The sequence below is a fragment of the Podarcis muralis genome, chromosome 3 (genome assembly GCF_964188315.1).
Source record: "Podarcis muralis chromosome 3, rPodMur119.hap1.1, whole genome shotgun sequence".
Classification (NCBI taxonomy): Eukaryota; Metazoa; Chordata; class Lepidosauria; order Squamata; family Lacertidae; genus Podarcis; species Podarcis muralis.
The window spans coordinates 96,428,823-96,448,496 of record NC_135657.1 but is presented as its reverse complement, the minus strand read 5'-3'; the positions used below and the strand labels follow the sequence as shown (position 1 = coordinate 96,448,496).

Genomic DNA, 19,674 nt, shown 5'->3' with positions numbered 1-19,674 from the left:
GAACTTCTACAGTGGTACCCCGCAAGACGAACGCCTCGCGAGACGAAAAACTCGCAAAACGAAAGGTTTTTTCGTTTTCGAGTTGCCTCGCAAGACGAATTTCCCTATGGGCTTGCTTCGCAAAACGAAGCTTGCCCAGGGGACAGCGGGTCTTCTCTTTTGAAGCAAGGGGCGGCGGGGAGAAGCGATCTTCTCCCCGCAGCCCCAGGTCCGGGGACAGCGGGAAGCGCTTCCCGCTGCCCCCGGACCTCCTTTGAAGCAAGGGGCTGCGGGGAGATCGCTTCTCCCGGTGCTCCGAAGCCGGGCGGGGGGGAGGGAACACCTGCCCCCACCGCCCGGCTTCGGAACGCTGCTCCGAAGCGGGGCGGGGGGGCGGGAACACCTGCCCCAGCCGCCCCGCTTCGGAACGCTGCCCCGAAGCGGGGCGGGGGGGCGGGAACACCTGCCCCAGCCGCCCCGCTTCGGAACGCTGCTCCGAAGCGGGGCGGGGGGGCGGGAACACCTGCCCCAGCCGCCCCGCTTCGGAACGCTGCCCCGAAGCGGGGCGGGGGGGCGGGAACACCTGCCCCAGCCGCCCCGCTTCGGAACGCTGCCCCGAAGCGGGGCGGGGGGGCGGGAACACCTGCCCCAGCCGCCCCGCTTCGGAACGCTGCCCCGAAGCGGGGCGGGGGGGCGGGAACACCTGCCCCAGCCGCCCCGCTTCGGAACGCTGCTCCGAAGCGGGGCAGGAGGGCGGGAACACCTGTCCCAGCCGCCCCGCTTCGGAACGCTGCTCTGAAGCGGGGCGGGGGGGCGGGAACCTCTCACCCCGCCGCCGGGCATCGGAACGAGGTCCTGGACCTCTTCTGAAGGCAGGCAGGGGCAAAAGTCTTTGCTCCCCCCGCCTGCCTTCCCGGGACAGCGGAGACTTCTCCGCTGCCCCGGGCGATCTTAAAATGCTGGCGGGCGGGAGCGAAGCGTTCGCTGCCGACCCCCAGCATTTTAAAATCTCCTCGGGGCAGCGGAGACTTCGCTCCCGCCCGCCAGCATTTTAAAATCGCCCCGGGACAGCAGGGGCTTTTAAAATGCTGGCGGTCGGCAGCAAAGCCCTCCTGTCCCAGGAGCTTGCGGGGCGGGAGGTGGGAAGAAGGGCTTTTCTTCCCACCGCCAGCCTTCAGAACAGCCTTCTGAAGGCTGGCAGTGGGAAGAAAAGCCCTTGTCCCCCCCCCCCCCCCAGCCTTCAGAAGAGGTCGGGGGACAGACTGTCCCCGGACCTGGTCTGAAGGCGGTTTCCCTAGGAACGCATTAATTGATTTTCAATGCATTCCTATGGGAAACCGTGCATCGCAAGACGAAAAAACCGCAAGACGAAGAGACTTGCGGAACGAATTAATTTCGTCTTGCGAGGCACCACTGTATGTGCCTCCGTCATGTTTTTTCTTTCCCATCATATCAAACACAACCTCCTTGCTGGTTTGCTTTCAAGTCACTTCACCAGTTACTGATACTCCTCAGAGTTTCTCTTCCTAAATTGTTTAAAGGATGCTTTTACTACTCTTCTCCCATCTCCTTTCTTGTAAATAAGCTGTCTTTCATGACTGTGCCAGTTCGAAAGCATGCCAGTGCAAGTAGATAAATAGGTGCCACTGCGGCGGGAAGGTAAATGGTGTTTCCATGCACTTTGGCACTCATCACAGTCCTCTGTGCACCAGTAGCGGTTTAGTCATGCTGGCCACTTGACCTGGAAAACTGTCTGTGGACAAACACCGGCTCCCTCTGCCTGAAAGGGAGATGAGCGCCACAACCCCATAGTCGCCTTTGACTGGACTTAACCGTCCATGGGACCTTCACCTTCTTATCACCTCTTTGAGGTTCAGTTCCTCACGATGCAGAGCAGTACAGAGAGCACATGGGTAGAATCCTTTTATGTGGTGCCATACCTTTCCCTGAGTTGATTGCAACTTGGCTTAGAAGAGCTAGATAGACCATGGGATTTGAAAAGATCACTAAATCCTTGATCCCAGCCTATTCCTTAAAATGTCTGGGCATGATGACAATACGTGACTCCCGAGTTGGCATTGCTTAGCTTCTCTCTTGCCCCACCTCCCTTTCTTGGAAGAGCATTTCATTATTGCTGCTTCAAAACTGAGCCAAAGAAAAGCTGCTGCTACCCAGAAGCAAACAGCAAAATTCATAGCGTGCCACAAATGTGCTTTACTGCTACTGGTAAAGGACACTACTGAGTGCAAAACTCCTCCGGGTAATAAATAGCTCAACATATAACATGAAGCACATGCTGAAGGGCGTTGACATGAATAAGTGTCTATTTGTAAATAGTTGAATGTGTGAGCTATTCCTGGTCTACTGCTTGGTGTCAAGCCCTGCAGCGTAATAATGCATGGTAGGCTGTCTTATCTTTTAAACAGCCAATTATAAAAAAATGTTTGCCAAGATCTTTATCTTCCCACTTAGCAGAATTAATAAATACAAGCTGCAGACAAGAAAATAGGAAGTTGTCATAATAATTCCTTTGGCTGAGTGTTGCTATAAACAGTGGTTATTGGAGTATTTTGCACTGTGTGTACACATTAAGACATTAACAGTTCTCCTCTCGCCTACTGCTTCTCATGTCCCAAGCACATTTGCAATATTTATTTATTAGTTTATCTTATTTATTAGATTTATATACCACCCGCCATCATAAGATTTCAGGGCTGTTCGTGAGATTAAAACGCAAATAAATAGTTAGAAACAGCAAAACAATACCCCCCCTCCCACAGACACATTTTAAAAGGCTGTGGAATATTAAACAGCCAAAGGCCTGATTGAAGAGGAACGTTTTTCGCCTGGCACTTAAAGATATATAAAGAAGGTGCCAGACAAAACTCCCTGGGGAGATCATTCCACAAATAGGGAACCACTGCAGAAAAGGCCAGTTTTCATGTTGCCACCCTCTGGACCTCATGTGGAGAAGGCACAGCAAGAAGGGCCTCAGATGATGAATGCAGAGTCCAGGTTGGTCTATATGGGAAGATCTTGTAGATCTTGGAGCAGCATGAATCAACTTCCTGTTGGTGCTGCTGGACTGGCATGTGTTCCTGGTTAAGGACTAGCATGGGCAGGGAGGTTTAATGGTGCTACTAGATAATACTACACGTTTACTGAGTGTTGAGGGCAAACTTTCTTTAAAGCATCTAGATTCAGGTAGGTAGCTGTGTTGGTCCGGCGCAGTCGAAATAAATTTAAAAATTGTCCAGTAGCTACTGGACAATTTTTACATTTTTTTTCTTTAAAGCAGGAATAGTGTTCTTTCAGATTAGATCCATATTTTGGGTACCTTTCCCATTCCCCCCAAATAACATCCCTGCTGGCTTTAAAATGCACCTAGTTGAATTCCATTGCGTGCAAAACTCCATAGCTATTGATTTAAAATGTCATAGGAAATTCAGAGGCAAATAGCTATAATTTATTTTAATAGGCTATGCTCAAGTGCTGCTAGGAATATATTTTTGTTTTAATAAAAATGCTAAGTTTTATTCCTGTAAAGTTTACAGCCGTACTAAAGTTAACTGCCATACTACTTGACTTGAAAATACAAGAGCAAATAAAATAGGGAAAAGATCAGCTTAGCTGTATTGATCCTTGTAATGTTTTGATTGCCTTAGTTTCATAATGTAGCTAATTACTTTGAGTACACTTTGTGTTGGTGTTTTTTTTTTAAAAAAGCCTGCGTTAAATACAAGCGCCCATCTGAATCTCTGATCCTGATACACATAGAACACTTTTCTGTGGTTGCTTTCAGACTTCCATTTAAAGGAAAAACCTTCAGGTGTTGCACGTATATGGAAATGAATGTTTCATATTGATTGGACCCCAAGGCAACACTTAGAGGGGAGGGACAAGAGCAGCATTTACCTTATTTCCATTAATTATAGCTACAGTATTGAATTGGACAGAGATGGCTATTTTAAGAAGCCCTGATAATGGTGATTCGGCAGGATGGGAAAGGTGGTTGCACGGGCAAGTAGAGTCATGGGTGGGTTACCATTCTGAATGAACTGATTGCAAGGATGCTGTTAGCCCACATGAAGCCCACCTTGGGGCATGTTCCATCTCTCATCACACAAAACATCCCCACTTTGAAAAGGAATTTGATGTCTTTGGTCTAGTGCAGCTCTTTCCCTACTACAAGTAGGAAGAAGAATAATGATGAAGAGCCAAGTTATAAACCCAACACTTTATTATGTATGTTATTTACAGTATTTACATATTGCACATTTAGCTGGAATGTTCATACCTCTATTGTACAGGAAACAGATGGCATTTTAGTGGATGCAGAATCCAAGTTTTACTTAAAACATGTTTGTCTCTTCCACGTGGCATGCAGTTTGCACTCAGTAAGAGTACACCATAACAGATTTATGAAACATTTGTAACCAAACACTTTGAATTCCATAAGCAAGAAAGGTAACCTTCTCCACAGGAAGGCTTCCTTGAAAGTGTCCCATGACGTCTCTAAATGAAACATGTTCTTACTTGGGAGGTTGATAATTCACTGAATTTTTTGGCAATGCAACACTTCTGATATAGGGTGGCCTTAAAGTATGAAACATTTTAAATTGTTATGGTAGAAAAACTACCAGAAAAAAATGTATATCTGTAAACAATGGTGACAGAATAGAAAACACATGTTTTAAAGATTTTATGGGAAGTAGTCTATCAACTTGCAAAAATAAATCTCTTGTTCACAATGGAATATGTTACAAAGATGGTAAGTTCAATTTCCCTGTTGGTTTCCAAGGCACTTCTCTTGGTTCTTGATAATAGCTTTTTCCCTTGATAGTAGTAACATCTGAAGCAAAGACAATACAACACCGCCCACCACAAAATATTAGTTTCTCAGTTTTCAAGAGAGCAAAATATTTCACTTTTGTTTTTGCTGCACAATCTGGCATACAAAACTCTTGGTCGGTTACCATTTGCTGTCAAGGGATGGGGATTTAGGTAAGTGAGATAAAGCCTTCACAGTTCATGAGCACCAGCTCTTGGATACTCCAAGGCCTACGCTGTATTTTTACTTCTTAAATACACTGATTTCCCTACTTGTGGCAGTCATTCTTATATGACAGCCACCCCCAAACTCGGCCCTCCAGATGTTTTGGGACTACAATTCCCATCATCCCTGACCACAAGGGCTGAAAAGGATCTCAATCTCAGTGTTGATTCCAAGAGAAATGAATTGGTTTTGATTCTTGATATTGCTTACTGTTGTTAAGTTGGTATTTCAGTGAAATATAAATGTGCAGTTTTGGAGACAGATTCAGCTGAATGCACATAACGTTTGTTCATGCTTCAACTACATTATAACTGTATTATAGATAGATTAATCACTCCTACATGTATATTTTTAAGCTGCATTCAAATATGGCATAATCAACCTGTAACTTTAAATAGAGACCCAGTGTCAATACATAGAAACGGATGCTGACTCAGCCCCTGAAAATTAGCTGTGCCTGGATGTGCTTTGTTTCACTATCTGCTAACTGCATACAGCTATGAATTCACCCTTGATGTCTGAGAGTCTTTATGCTGCTTTCCGGTAGGGGGTATCCTTTTATTTATGGCTGGTATTTTGCCGAGTGAAGGGTGTTGTGTCATTCTCTCTGAAAGGGGAATACCTTCTCCAAAGAGCTATTGCGCAATGCTCATTAATTGTATCAAATCCACAATGGTGATGTTGCTATGCATATACAGGCAGTGTGCAATTGGTCCTTTCAAAAAGCTTACCTTATCCTTCCGTGCACATTGGACTTACTGCCAACCGAGTAAGAAGCCTGGCACATCTTTTATAGTCTAGTGAAAAGATCATAAATAGAAGTTAACAAACAACCCGGTATAACTTGAGGGCTTGATTTTTTTTAAAGTTCCTTATCGTAAGGTTATACAAGGAACTGCAAGCCTGTTGCAATTCATTTTGAAACCATTTATTTTTAAGTTATAAGTTTGAATTCTTTGCTTAGAAATCTGGCTGTATAAATGAGGGTTTTTTTAGTTTTTAAAGGGATTTTATATGCTTTTGCATGTATAATGCTATGCAGACTGGCCTGGAAGAAAGCACCTCTCAAGAAGAAACAGACGTGCACATGTAAACAGTTCGCTCCCATGGCTATGAACATGCACAGGAGAAATAGCTGCAATGCATGCCTGGACAGCTTAGGTATGCAGGATAGCAAATAAAATTGTGTTCGTTCCATAAAATGAAAATTCTCATTTTCTACTAACAATGAACTAGCAAAGACTGATAATAATCTGAAGCTGAAAACTTGAAGGGGATAAAAACTAGAGCACTGTTCATCTTCAGTTTGAATTTCTTGCCCTTTATTTGAGCCACAGATTACATTTTAGTTGTGTGTACAAAAATGTAATAATGTGAATATTGCCAACTTGTATCTGCTACTGTATCTGCTACTGTATAATCAGTCAGGATTGGTCCCAGCTCATATGACATGTACACTTGGTGGAAAGCTTGAATATGGGACAATGAAATGGCCACAGTAAGATAATCATATCTCTAGGTTAATAAGGCAAGATATGAGCAAGGATTTGATCTATGCATACGGGCCCTTTGCTCCTCCATTTCTGATGTGAGCAAGCACATCAGAAAGTCTTCAGTTAACTGTAGTTTCTCATTTCATCTGAGCTAGGATATTATCTCAGCTTCAAACCATGGCTTAATATCATGACTTGTTCCAAAGTTGGTGAGCATAGTATGAAATAGAAAACTGGTTAATTAGAGCCTTGCATACAGAGACTGCATGTGCAGAGAAAAGGCTTGTTCATAATACTGTCTGAAGGTGAGCAATTTGTGAAACCTCTAGACTTCGTAAAATCTAATGGCAAGGATCAAACTTTTAGGCTGCTTATCAAACTACTAAGCTTATGAAAGATGTATACCTGCAAAATTCATTCAGGTAAATTTTATGTGAACTACAACCTGAAAAGAAACTATTTTGGGAGCCTTCACATTTGACTTAAATCGTTCTGCAACCTACTTTGAAGGCCAAACCATTAATGTGTGTGTAAAAGCCCTGCTGTTACGGTTTTTGGATACTACAAAAACACAGTTAATCTAGCAAGGGAATTAATTCTTCTGTGATTGGCAATAGAATTAGTAATTTTCTCTAATACAGCAAATGACGTGTGTCTGACTTGCACATGCAAGTAGTTTTTTTTATGCACAGTTGCCAAGAATAAACAATCAAAATGTGAGTCAAGGTATTTAAATGGCTGCCAAGTCAGGCTAAGGCTACTGGGGGAACAGACATTAAAGATGCACCATTAAGTACTCCTCCCTATATCACACTCATATAAGCTATCAGCTATCTGTTGAGAGGACTATCTGTTGAGAAACTAATCAGCAGCCCAAGCAGTGACGTGCAACAGGGTAAAACCAGCTGGATAGGAACTGTTCAATTAGTGTTGCCTCATAACTATATAATTTTTTTCCCTCAAAATGGTGTGCATAGGTTGGGGGGGGGGGGAGAACCCAAACACAATAGTTAAGAGTCATAGTTATCATTCTTAGGCTCTTGGATTATGGGTGTACAGTAAGCCCGCAATTTACAGGCATTTAACTTGTGCACATTCAGCTTTACATGCATGACGAAAAATAAAAAGGGGCCAGGGCTCTTGGAGAAATGACTTTGGCAATCCCACCCACCATTGAACCCAGTGTGTTTTGAATACAGTGGTACCTCGCAAGACGAATGCCTCGCAAGACGAAAAACTCGCAAGACGAAAGAGTTTTTCGTTTTTTGAGTTGCTTCGCAAGACAAATTTCCCTATGGGCTTGCTTCGCAAGACGAAAACGTCTTGCAAGTTTGTTTCCTTTTTCTTAAAACCGTTAATACATGCATTCCTATGGGAAACCGTGCTTCGCAAGATGAAAAATTCGCAAGACGAAAAAACTTGCAGAACGAATTAATTTCGTCTTGCAAGGCACCACTGTATATGCGATTTTGGCTTTGGGCAATCCCCGGGATGTAAGGAAATGCATCATTTTAATAAGTGTGGCATTGCTGTCAGCTGTGACTTCTGCCAGTTAAACAACTTCTTAACTGCTTGTGCATATCTCTCTCTCTCTCTCTCTCTCTCTCTCTCTCTCTCTATATATATATATATCCCAGTGTTGCAAACCCAGATTTTATTCTTTAATGTCTGTTATCTGATGTACTATTAAGTTCCAAGTTACTATATTGCAAACCAAAGGCAAAGGAGTTGACAGATAATTGGCATACAAATTTGAGCTGTCTGCGGAAAGTACATTTTAAGTTGATAGTTAAAGCCATGAGACCTCTTGCAGGAGTCACAGCAATAGCACTTAAAATATTGTCCCGTGGATTGCAACTCTGTGAGTGAAATCCAACAGTGTCTGTCTGCCAGCAGAATGACTGCTGTTGACAGAATGGGTTCTCCCACCTGCAAACTCCCAACGTCTGCCCTGGGTGGTTGGAAGACCCTATGAAGCAGAACTGTAGGGAGAAGTCTGCTCACATGATGCTGGATGTTGCCCTATGCTTAGGAAATTTAAGATGAAACTCATAGTCCACACTTATAGGTACTGCTGGTTGTCTTCAACTAACCCATTGAAATTAATAACCATGACTAGCATATGTCCATTGCTTCAGTGCATATACTCTTGAGTAAAAGCGAGTTGAGTACATCCCTGAATATTTACACTTGAGTCTCACTATACAGCAGTCTCCTTAATTACTGTAATTCCACAAACTCCTTAAATAAACCGAATAATAATTGCATTGGAAGACAGCTCTTTTTAAATGCAACTAAATTAAATGTCTGGCAATGGATTCTTGGGTGATAGCACTTACATGCAGGAATGGTGCAGTCTCTTGTATGATGGTAAAGTCTATGAAAGTGTTTAGTGCATTTTGGACCAAAATAAAGATGACCTGGGGGAGAAAAGAAGCAGCGGATCAGTTGAATTAGTACCATATGAGGATAATTACAGACAAAAGTACCATGATAGAATGTTAAATTCTGCTTACCTGTTAAATGGTTTAAAAACTTGTCTTTCATTCTCAGATCTCTAGGAACTATTTCTGTTAAAAGGAATGAAGGACAGTGTAAGAGAATCATCATTCATGTTCTGTACATTTAGCTTCCAGAGGTTTTTCATTTTAAGATGTTAAACTGGTTGAAAAAGGCAATGGCATTTTCATGGATCTTAAAAACCAATTGTAGGCTCATTATTTGCCCTTTGTAAAATTCTCATTTTCTAAAAAAAACAAAACAACCCCATCTAGATACACCTAGCCAAGTGTTTATAGCATTTAACACCTACTAAAATCAGTAACATTTTGAGTAAAGACAGCTGGGATTGAATTTAATTTTGTTCACAATTCTGGGGAGTAAGTGCCATTGAAATCAAGTGGGATGGCTTTTGAGCAAAAGCAGTCAGCTTCTGTCCTACTCCAAATGTAAATGTTTCTCGCTTCTAGGCAGCTCTTGTATGTACAAGTTTTAAGAGATTTAGTGGTACATTGGATTCCACTCTGGCTGCCCATCTCTTTCTTCACAAGAAAGAATGCCATGGCTCTTCTAGCTGCTCCTGGCTTAGCTCTTCTGATGTAATTGGGGGAGGAAACAGGACACCTTAACTGAACAATATGAATGTGCCCTACATTTTGGAATTCCAAGTCCATGAACATCTTTTGTTAGTTTGCATAACACCTAATATTATCATTATCATTATCATTATCATTATCATTCTTCCACCCATCTGACTGGGTTGCCCCAGCCAATCTGGGCAGCAGAATATAAAAACACAATAAAACACCAAATATTTAAAACTTCCCTATACCGGGCTGCCTTCAGATGTGTTGTAAAAAATCATATAGTTGTTTATCTGTTTGACATCTGACAGGAGGGAGTTCCACAGAGCGAGTGCCACTACTGAGAAGGCCTTCCGCCTGGTTCCCTGTAACTTCATTCTCACAGTGAGGGAACTGCCAGAAGGTCCTCGGAGCTAGACAGTGGGAGTGGAGACGCTCCCTCAGGTGTACAGGGCTGAGACCATGTAGGGCTTTAAAGGTCTGCACCAACACTTGGAATTGCGCTCGGAAACATACTGGGAGCCAATGAAGATCCTTTAGGACCAGTGTGATATGGTCCTGGCGGCCACTCCCAGTCATCAGTCTAGCTGCTGCATTCTGGACTAGTAGTTTCCAAGTCACCTTCCTAGACATTCAGACTGCACCATGTTTGTGCATCTGAGTTGAGCTGTTGAAACACAGGTGCCACTGCTTAGGTATGTGATGATTAATCGGAGTGTCAGTAAAACATGCAAATCTGCTGACATGTCAGAGACCAGCTGTTCCTCCATGTTCATGTTAACAAACAATTTTGCATTATATGGTTTTACACATACAGTAGACGTTCGGGTTGCAAACGTGATCTGTGCGGGAGGCGTGTTCGCAACCCACAGCGCCATGTTTGCGCATGCGCAGGTCGCAATTTGCGGCTTCTGCGCATGTGCGAGCACCGAAACCTGGAAGTAATCCATTCCAGTACTTCCAGGTTCGGCGCAGTGTGCAACCCGAAAACACACAACCTGAAGCATCTGTAACCCAAGGTATGACTGTACACTTACTTATACAGAAGTATAGACACCCATTATGAAGAACCTGAAGTTTGGCATAACTGAATCTGTAGTGTCCTATTTAGTTCCTCAGCTCAATTCCTCTCAAATAATTGCATTTTGTTATCCAGGACAGACAAATGTTCATCAAGAACATTTTATCAAGTTCATCAAGAACATCTGAGAAACTGACTGAATAGGAGCATATTTTCAGGAAATGTAACCACAGTATTGTAAGGGAGGACAACATAATTTACTTGCTTCTTACTCATGTGGTTTGCTTTCCCACATCCTGTATTAAATGGAGGGGAATGCAACTAGTTTGTTGAAATCCTCTTTAGCTCCTTGTGGCTGTCTCCTTGATTTAGTGTCACATTTTATTGCTTTTTGTTACTTACATTAAGACATCTGTGTTGATTGCACATGAAATGCTACACTTGTCTTTTTTTACCATAAATGAATGCCTAAGTGGCCTTTGAATTCTCCTGGGACCTCTTTATTGCATTTAAAGTCAGAACTACTTCCATCCAGATCTGATTCACTGGTAAGTTTTAGACATTCTCGAAATTCACCATTTATTTACAGTACTTCTAAGCATAGTCAAGCTCAGTTGAATTGACCTTATAATATTTGACCTAATTGTGTCATGCGCCACATTAAATGCTTAGATGTTTCTTTCAAAAGTCCCTCAGGGGACATTCAGGCATTAGATGATTGATAGGTAGAGTTCTGGCTAGTAGTTCCTTGCAATGATAGCGAGACTGCTGGGAAAAAGCCTTTCAGAAGTTGGCAAGTTGCTTCAGCACAGTTTTATTTTGATTAGAACAGATTCTACTTCAGCTGTTGTGCTCCAGTTAAGTGCTGCACAGTGGTTCTACATCAAGCTCAAGCCGTTAGTTAAGCAGGTTTTCAGTGTGAAATCTGTTTCTAACACATTCCTCATGAAAGTTGTCCAAAACATGAATAGCACCTTGTTAGGGAAGGCTGATGCAGACTGTGGTGGATTCTATGATTTCAAACTGCAGCTGGAGTCATATTTTTGAGTGCGCCTCTCTTTATATATATATTTAAAACCATTCATCCGCCTGCATGACAAACAAAAAATAAAATCTTGTACAGGGAGAAATTTAGATGATTGTTCTTAATGTGCCAGTTTACTGTGTGAAGGGGTGTTTTCCATGTAGCAGAGAGACCAACACTCTGACCTATATCCAGCACAATAAACAACAAATTCTATAATTTTACAGGCTTCTTCTACATAATAGGCTGGATTCAACTAACAGATTCAATTAACGAGTCAACATCCAGCACACTTGGGCAGATACTGGGGCTTATACACTCTGGGAGAGACCAGTGGTGTTGATGTTTACCTTGCCTGGACCTCATGTAGTACGTGTCACCGATTAGTGGCAATGCCACTTAAGCGATTGTATTGGTGATGGTGGGTTTCCTAGGAGAGGTGGGCATTTGTTTGATTCTGATCAGTACTGGGCAGCTGCCATTTTATATTTCTCATAATGCAACAGTGCAGAATTTGCCAGGTGCTCTGGAGTGTTGCGGTGTAGGGAATTTTAAATGGTGACCACCAGGCACAAATTCAAACTAGTAGCCACTTTTGCTCCCCAAGTAAGAGTGTTGGTGCTGTTGGGTAAGCCCACAGGGGTGGGCCAATTGGTGCCAGAAGGACCCAATCAGAGCACAAGACAGGGAATCTGCAACAGCACCATGGCTGTCCATCAACAGCACCGATGGGTCACCCAAGCCTGGTACCTGACCTAGATTTCAGGGTCTTGCAAAGTTTCTTGCTTTCCCTGTGACTAGCTAAATTGTGTATATTGCACATATATTGTACAAAATTGTGGAAATTTATAAAGTAATTCAGCATTTTAAGTCAGAGAATGCACAGTATTGTATACAACCCAAAGCTGCAATCCCAAGCAACCTTATTACTTTGAGAATTTACTTTGAAATGAGCTTGTTTAGATCTGGATGCAAATCTTATTAAACATTAGCTGACATTAGCATATTATAGTGGCTGACAGGAGCAGGAGGGAGGATCTGCATCTTATTAGAATAACTACAGATAGATACAGAATCTACACAGGCATGTGGAACCCTTGCAAGTGAAATTTCACTCTCTGAAAATTTTAGCACCCACTGCCTGGTTATTGTTGCTCAATAGCAATGGTATACTTGAGTACTGTGTTTATTGAGAACTCTCTGTAGGAACTCTCACTTTGTCAACAACAATTACTCTTTCAAGGAAAACCTCCCAAGTTCTAGATGCATCAGAACTTTGGGTGTTTTTTCAGTACATAACTTTTTTCAGCCTTTTGGAATCTCCCCTTTGCTTTTCCTGTTGTGCTTTATTGCCATTTACTTGCAGAGGGGGAGCAATTCAGTGCCACCCATGGGGTGTGGTCTAAATCTTCCCCATTCCCTTAAGGTGCCTCCTAAGCAATATAATATGTGATTAAGTACTACTCAAACTGGATCCAGCAGATCAACTATATTTGCTCTAATTGGCAAGTATTTATGATAAGCCTAAATTCCCATTTTCAAGGGACTTGCAAGTGTAGTCTGTAAATCTTTTATTATTATACGTAAGATTTGACAGTGCAATCCAGTGAATTCAATGGCGCTTACCCCCAGGAAAGTACACACAGAATTGTAGCCTAATCGTCTAAAGCCAAATTTCTGAAATAATTTACTACAGAATTAAGCCCCTACAAAGAAATGCTGTTTCAGAGTACAGTGGTACCTCGGGTTAAGTACTTAATTCGTTCCGGAGGTCCGTTCTTAACCTGAAACTGTTCTTAACCTGAAGCACCACTTTAGCTAATGGGGCCTCCTGCTGCCGCCACACCGCCAGAGCACGATTTTTGTTCTCATCCTGAAGCACTATTTCTGGGTTAGCGGAGTCTGTAACCTAAAGCGTCTGTAACCTGAAGCGTATGTAACCTGAGGTACCACTGTAACTAATGGCCAGTTAAGCCAAATAGTATGATTTTAAACCATTAAAGTTCCAGTGATATAAACACGACTAAAATTGGCTAATTTTTTAGTCTGCAACTAGTTCTGATTTCTGGTCCAGGAAACAGACAGTTCTTAAACTGAAAATTTGCCATTGGTAAGACTTCTTTCCAGAAACATGTTTATGGTGTCAAAAACACAGGCATAGAAATATAATTATAGCATTTCTCAATACATAACAGAGACAAACCCAGCCAGTACAAGCACTATCAAACCCCACTGATTTCTGAAGAGTAGCAGGAAAGAGAGAGAACTGCTTACATTTCAGCAATGAGTATGCTGCCACATTTTCTGCATACCTTATGTATATACACAGCCTTGTTTGGAGAATTGGGGCGGGATAGCTGCTGCTCTGGTTTGGAGCTGAAATCAGTTTTGGACAGCACTGATGGGCTGGCCCTTGTATCAGTCATGAAGCACCTCCCTCTTAAGGGCTGGACTATGTGCAATGCTGATTGGTTTGCCCTTGTGCCAGTCACAAAGCTATCTCCCCTATCTGAGCAGATTTCAAAGTTAAACAATGTACAACCACAGCAAATAAACAAGTTGGATACCTAGAGGGGACTAAAAAAAAATGTTGGCTGTCTCAACCTCTTGCAAGCTGGAGGTTGTTTTCTGGTTGATAAAGCATGAGGAGTGGAGTAAAGCTTGCATTGCAGCTGAAGAACCTGCCATGCTACTCTTTCAAGGTATGACTACAAGTAGCCTTAATAAGAAGTTTACAGAAAGTGACAAAATATAATTCCAGTTGCAATGTGTTCATTTCCGCGAAGCTTGCAAACAAAAGCATAGCTCAAACATTGTTGTACTGAAGACTGCTCTAAACAGCTGATAGCAGACCTGCTTCAAAGATCTTCCTCAGATAACTTTTTTAAAAAAACATTCCACATGAGAAACTGAATAATATTCATTCAACCAATGCAATTTAGTTGCTAAGGGAGGTTTCCAGGTGTCAACCAAAAACTCGCCTGCAGCCAACTGTTTAGAACATTCTTCAATACAGTGGTACCTCGGGTTACATACGCTTCAGGTTACACACACTTCAGGTTACAGACTCCGCTAACCCAGAAATATGACCTCGGGTTAAGAACTTTGCTTCAGGATGAGAACAGAAATCGTGCGCTGGCAACGCGGCAGCAGCAGGAGGCCCCATTAGCTAAAGTGGTGCTTCAGGTTAAGAACAGTTTCAGGTTAAGTACGGACCTCCGGAACGAATTAAGTACTTAACCTGAGGTACCACTGTACAAAAGTTTACACTTGCAATTATATTTTTCCTGTTTCTTTGTAAATTTCTCCTCATCACTATATTGTTACAGTCCTGTGCTTTTCAGGCCCCTTATAGAAAACTGTATAATTACTGTACTTCACTCATCTATTAAAATCAATGCAATTTAAATTTGCTTAACCTTCAAGATAAAATCTTTTTAAAAAGAAACTTTAAAGAAGCAGAAAACCTGTGGGAGATATCCGAGTGACTAGCAGTAATCAAATGTAGATTTGCACACGAAGTTGCCTTATGCTGATGCAAACCAGTCTATTGGGGCGGGAACCCTCGAACTATGGAAAACTTTTAAAAAGAAACAGAGTTTCAGATTTGCAATTGACTAGACTAGAGTAACAGACAAGGAACTGTTAGCGAGCCTCGGAGCACACACATCGCAAAGTGATCTCCTTTAGATGATGCTTCTCGGATTTCAACCTATTAATTTGCTCTTCAGCGCCATCGATCGCTGAAGGAGGGCGTAGCATGGTTATTCCTCGTTCAACGCGAGGGGAGCTTTGCTAGTCTGGCGTTTCCCTTCAGAGCGGTTATTGAGGAATCCGCTGCACAATTAAGGACTGGAGCAATTTGCAAGCCTCCCCCCAATCCCCGAGATTTCTCAGATGCAAACTAGCAGCTTGATGACCGAGCTCTCCGTTTTCTAAAGTTTAACGCAAAAAGAAAAATGAACGTAACAGGTTGCAGTGTCTCCTCTAACACAATGTAGTATTATTTGACTTACCAACTCTCTGTTCTTCTGAGTAAGATCCATAATCGGGTACTACTTCCCTTCTCCGGTCCAAAAGATAGTCTTGTTTGTACTGAACCCCGTTCTCCTCGTCCTCCTCCAGGTGGTATTTTTTCAGTTCCTGAATGATCTCCATGATCAGGTTTAAGAGGTTCTGCCTTTCCTTCAGCCCTGCGCTAGATTCGGGTCTCTCTTCGCAATGTCCCGCTGAAAGCATCGCCAGCACCAGCCCCACCAACGCAGGGGATCTCAGGAATCTGCCCATGGCGCTTCCGAGGTCAAACGAGGGAGAGATGGAGCCACTTTCCGAGTCCACTCCCTGAAACCAGCTGTGGAGGGGAGATAAGTGTCACTGCCAGGTGTCACATCTACTCGAACAGTGAGTGGCAAGTTAAAGCAATTATTCTCCCTTCAAGTTGAGAGTGCCCAGATTTTCTAACCTCTGCCTTCTCTCCCTCTCTCTCTTTTACTTAAAAGAGGGGGAGGACCTAGATAATCAGCTGGCAGCTCTCTCTGCTCTTTAGCCAAGTAGGATCTAGTAGCAAGAAGAAGGCAATTGAATTCCCCAGTGGCATTCGCGTCTCACTCGCTTGGTCCTGAACTCACTGTGCCCTTGCTCTTGGTGCCACGGAGTTAAAGAGCGCTTGCTTAGGACAGGAAGATGGATATCGAATACTTTTAACACATGGTGTTTGGGTTTTGTTTTGGTTTTAAAAGCAGTGGGTGGGACCTGGAGATCAATCAATCAAGAAACTTTTCGCTTAGAAAACAAGGAAGAAGCATGGCCCTATCCCTCATTGAGTCCACAAGCAGCAGAGGGCTAGGAGAGATTTATTTGCAGAGGAGCTGCTTTCTGGAGCTGCTTCAGCTTGGCAGAAGACACCCTTCTGAGCGCACGGCTTCCAAAGCAGGACCTGAGCGCCAGCGATGAAACTCCTCCTTGCTTGTTTGGCACGCGAGGGAGCCTTGCACGAAGGGAAGGGCTTACTCACCCCTCTCGCTTAACTGGGAAGCCCCAAGAGTGGGAATCAATGCTTCTCAGCCAGAGGCAGTGCCACCGAGTGGTGGCACTTTACTCCGGAGCCTTTACACCAGGGATGAGGACCCTCGAGATGCTGTCGGATTCCAACTCCCATCAGTCACAGACAGCATGTCCAATGGTCAGGGCGTGATGGAAGATGAAGTCCAGCAACTGGGGCCGCCCGCCTCGCACCAAAGGCAACCCGCCTCTCCCAACTCAGCAGCCTGCCCCACAGCCTTGCTTGACCCCCCCACCGCTTCCTATTGGAGATCGACGTGGCTTTATATGAAAAGCAAACTCTAAGGGAAGCAAAGGACCTGAGGGATTCCGCGCGCCCCTTTCCCCCTCCTCTTTTCCTTTTGGAAACCTGGAAACCTGTTTTTGCGTAAGGAGAGGCAGGCTGAGGGAGGGGGAACGCAAGAAGCTAGTGCAAAATGCCAGGCAGGTAAATAGAGTCTTGCCTGGAAAAGTTTGGCAAGCTTTCACGGCATTCTGCAAGGGGGTGGGGGGCGCGCAAGTGACGCTGTCTTTCAAGTCTAAGCGCTTGGCTAGCCAGCAGGCTGCCTTGATCCGAGAAGAACTTGGCCGCTTTTTTGCTCCCCCTAATTTGTAATCTGATGAGGAAATGTGGCGGGGTTTCCCGTCTTCGCTCGGCAAGTAATTTATCAAGTGGTTACATGCTTACATTCGAGGGCACACACAGAGAATCCAAAGTGACGCGCGCAGGCTCTGATGCTCTGGTTCAGCGGAGTGGGAACTTGTGGTCCTCCAGATGTTGCTGAACCCTCGACCCATCATCCCTTAGCTGGGGCTAATAGGAGCTGGAGTGCAACATCCGGAGGGCCGCAGGTCCCCCAGCCTAAACCCCCTCTCTCCACGGACGCCAAACCCTACGCAGGCACATCGGCGGGTCTGGGAAGCGCCTGCCCCTTCGGCCCTCCCATGTCCGGCGCGCCTTCCTCCTCCTCCTCCACGTGGCTTGCGGATGCTCGAGGAAGAGCAGCCTTCGCTAGCCTGGAGCCTCCCAGATGTCTGAGGTCTGCGACTCTCCGCAGCCAGCGCATCTGGGAGGCACCAGGCTGAGCAAGTCCGGCGTGGAGAGAGCGAGAGAGAGGTATGAACATCTGGCTGGCTGAGAGCGACCCATTCATTCGAAAAAGGCGGCTCGGTCCAGCCAGAGCTGTCTCTGCACTTCTCAGCCCCGTCGATTTCGCGAAGAGAAGAGCCGAGATTCCACCCGTTGAAATCAAGGCGATTTCAACGAAGCGCTTTAACTTTGGCTAGGACTTTCTCTCCGTTCCAAGCGCGGCGGCTGCTCTCAGCTTCTTCTCCTCTTCCGCGAGAAAGACTCGGGAGGCAAACGGGGCGAGCGGGGCGCCAGTGCCACAGCCCTCTCAGCTTGACCCTCCTCCTTGCCGGGCGGCGGCTTGGTGCCTCGGGCTCCCTCCCCTCGCTTCACTCGCCGCTCAGCAAGTGAATCGGCTGGCCGTGCCGGCGAGTCGAGCCAGTGGAGCGACACCTTCCGGAGCTGCCCGAGCGCAAGTACGCCACCGCCGCCGCCGCCTCTGGCCAGAGAGCGGCTGAATTGGGCGAGAGGCGCGCGGTGGATCCCGCCGTCCGGGCGTGTGCGCCCTGTCGTCTCCTGCTCCTTGCGCTCTCGGGAGCATTACCTGCCTCCGTTCGCCCTTTGAGGCGGTGTGTGCGACGGGGCTCCCTCCCTCGCCGGCCGGAGCCTCGCTTCTCTCGCCGCGCTCTGTCTCCTTTCCCCGGCGCGCACGCCGTCCGCTCTACCGCCACCTACTCCATGTCCGCGCTTTTATAGAGGCTTATATAGGGTATCCGCGAGGTGGCCGCCGCCGCCGCCTCAGACGGTATCGACTTGCAAGTGGGTGGACGGCCGGCTCTCCCCCAAGTCCCGCTCTGCAGCCCCTCGAGTCGCCTCGCAGCCACTGAAGTTCTCCCCTCACGGCTCCCCCGCCCCGGTCCCTTCTTATGCTGCCTCCCCGCAGACGTAAAACGAGCAGCCCCGGCTCAAGGGGGGGGGGGAGGGAGGGAAGGAAGGAAAGGGGGGGGGTCCAGCAGCCCGAGTTTCTTTAATTAGAAACTCCGCCTGAAATATTCATTTCGCCCCCCTTCCCCACCACCCACCCCCACCCCGGCCCGCTCGCTCGCTCGCTTCCCGCCGTTTCCTCGGGGCGCGCAGCCTCCCTCGCGCACTTCTCGTCTCGGCCCGCCCGGCGGGCTGCATCTCTCTGGCATCACTGCCCGCCAGCTGAGGGGGGATTACCAGCAGCGGCTCGTGGGCTTGGCCGCTCGCCCCGGCCTGGCGCGCTTGGCGTTCGGTGGGGCGGGAAAGGGCGGGGTGCGAAGACGAGGAGCCGGGGTTTGGTTTACATTATCTAATCTTCCGGAGCGAGAAGCGGGAGATCGATGCCGTTCCCACTCGTCGGAGAGAAGAAGAGAGACTTTCTCATCCTTCCTTCCTCCCCCTACTTGTGGCAGGAGCTGTAAGGCGGGCGGATGTGGGGTTGGGGGTCCCTCACAGCCGACGGATGGGACGAGGACCCCACGCGAGAGAGCCTTTGCCACTTATAATGTCGCAGGAGACAGTTCTGACTGGATTCTCCCAAGCAGAGGAGCCAACTCCTAGGGGCAGAGGTCCCTTCAGGCCCCCCCAAAATATTTGAGGGAGCCACCGCCCACCCACCCCCAGTTGATGGGCGTTGCCATTTCAATGGCATTTGTGCAAAGTTTCATGGATCAATTATGTGGGGTGGGGCTTACCTGCCTCCCCTCACCCCAATATTTTATTCAAGTTGGCACCCCCTGCCACCAAGGGACCCTGCTGGCCCATCTTCAGAAGTGACAGGCCAGACTGGGCTTGGTTCTGGGAAGCCCCAAGGAGGGCACACAAACCCCAGCAGTTGTGTTGAGTGGCTGCGATCAGTTGGAAACATATGACAATAATCCAGAAA

At 45.8% G+C, this 19,674-nt stretch overlaps 1 protein-coding gene and 1 long non-coding RNA gene across 3 annotated transcripts in view; both read right to left on the bottom strand.

The window, feature by feature from the left end:
* Positions 1-19,674, bottom strand: part of LOC144327306 (uncharacterized) — a 390,895-nt gene that overhangs the window by 120,819 nt on the left and 250,402 nt on the right. The gene's annotated exons all lie outside the window — the stretch shown is intronic.
* On the bottom strand, positions 4,202-18,701 carry ALKAL2 (ALK and LTK ligand 2). 2 transcript variants are annotated; one of them, XM_028722417.2, is made up of 6 exons: positions 18,370-18,701; positions 15,673-16,007; positions 9,045-9,098; positions 8,868-8,948; positions 5,767-5,832; positions 4,202-4,831 (listed from the first exon to the last, which is right to left on the bottom strand). In XM_028722417.2, exons 2-5 carry the CDS (start codon positions 15,941-15,943, stop codon positions 5,768-5,770), a joined length of 471 nt encoding a protein of 156 aa, XP_028578250.1. In that variant the 5' UTR covers positions 15,944-16,007; positions 18,370-18,701; the 3' UTR covers positions 4,202-4,831; position 5,767. The 2 variants fall into 2 exon arrangements, with proteins under 2 accessions (XP_028578250.1, XP_077782506.1); XM_077926380.1 differs by lacking the exon at positions 18,370-18,701 and adding an exon at positions 17,385-17,556.

Excerpts from the sequence above, each read along its gene's own strand:
- ALKAL2 (XM_077926380.1), bottom strand. The coding sequence starts at position 17,497 with ATGATGGGTCGAGGGTTCAGCAACATCTGGAGGACCACAAGTTCCCAC. Across the intron at positions 16,008-17,384 it reads CTCTGTGTGTGCCCTCGAAT|CTGGTTTCAGGGAGTGGACT; the intron begins GTAAGCATGTAA and ends TCCCCTCCACAG. Across the intron at positions 9,099-15,672 it reads CTCAGAAGAACAGAGAGTTG|AAATAGTTCCTAGAGATCTG; the intron begins GTAAGTCAAATA and ends TCCTTTTAACAG.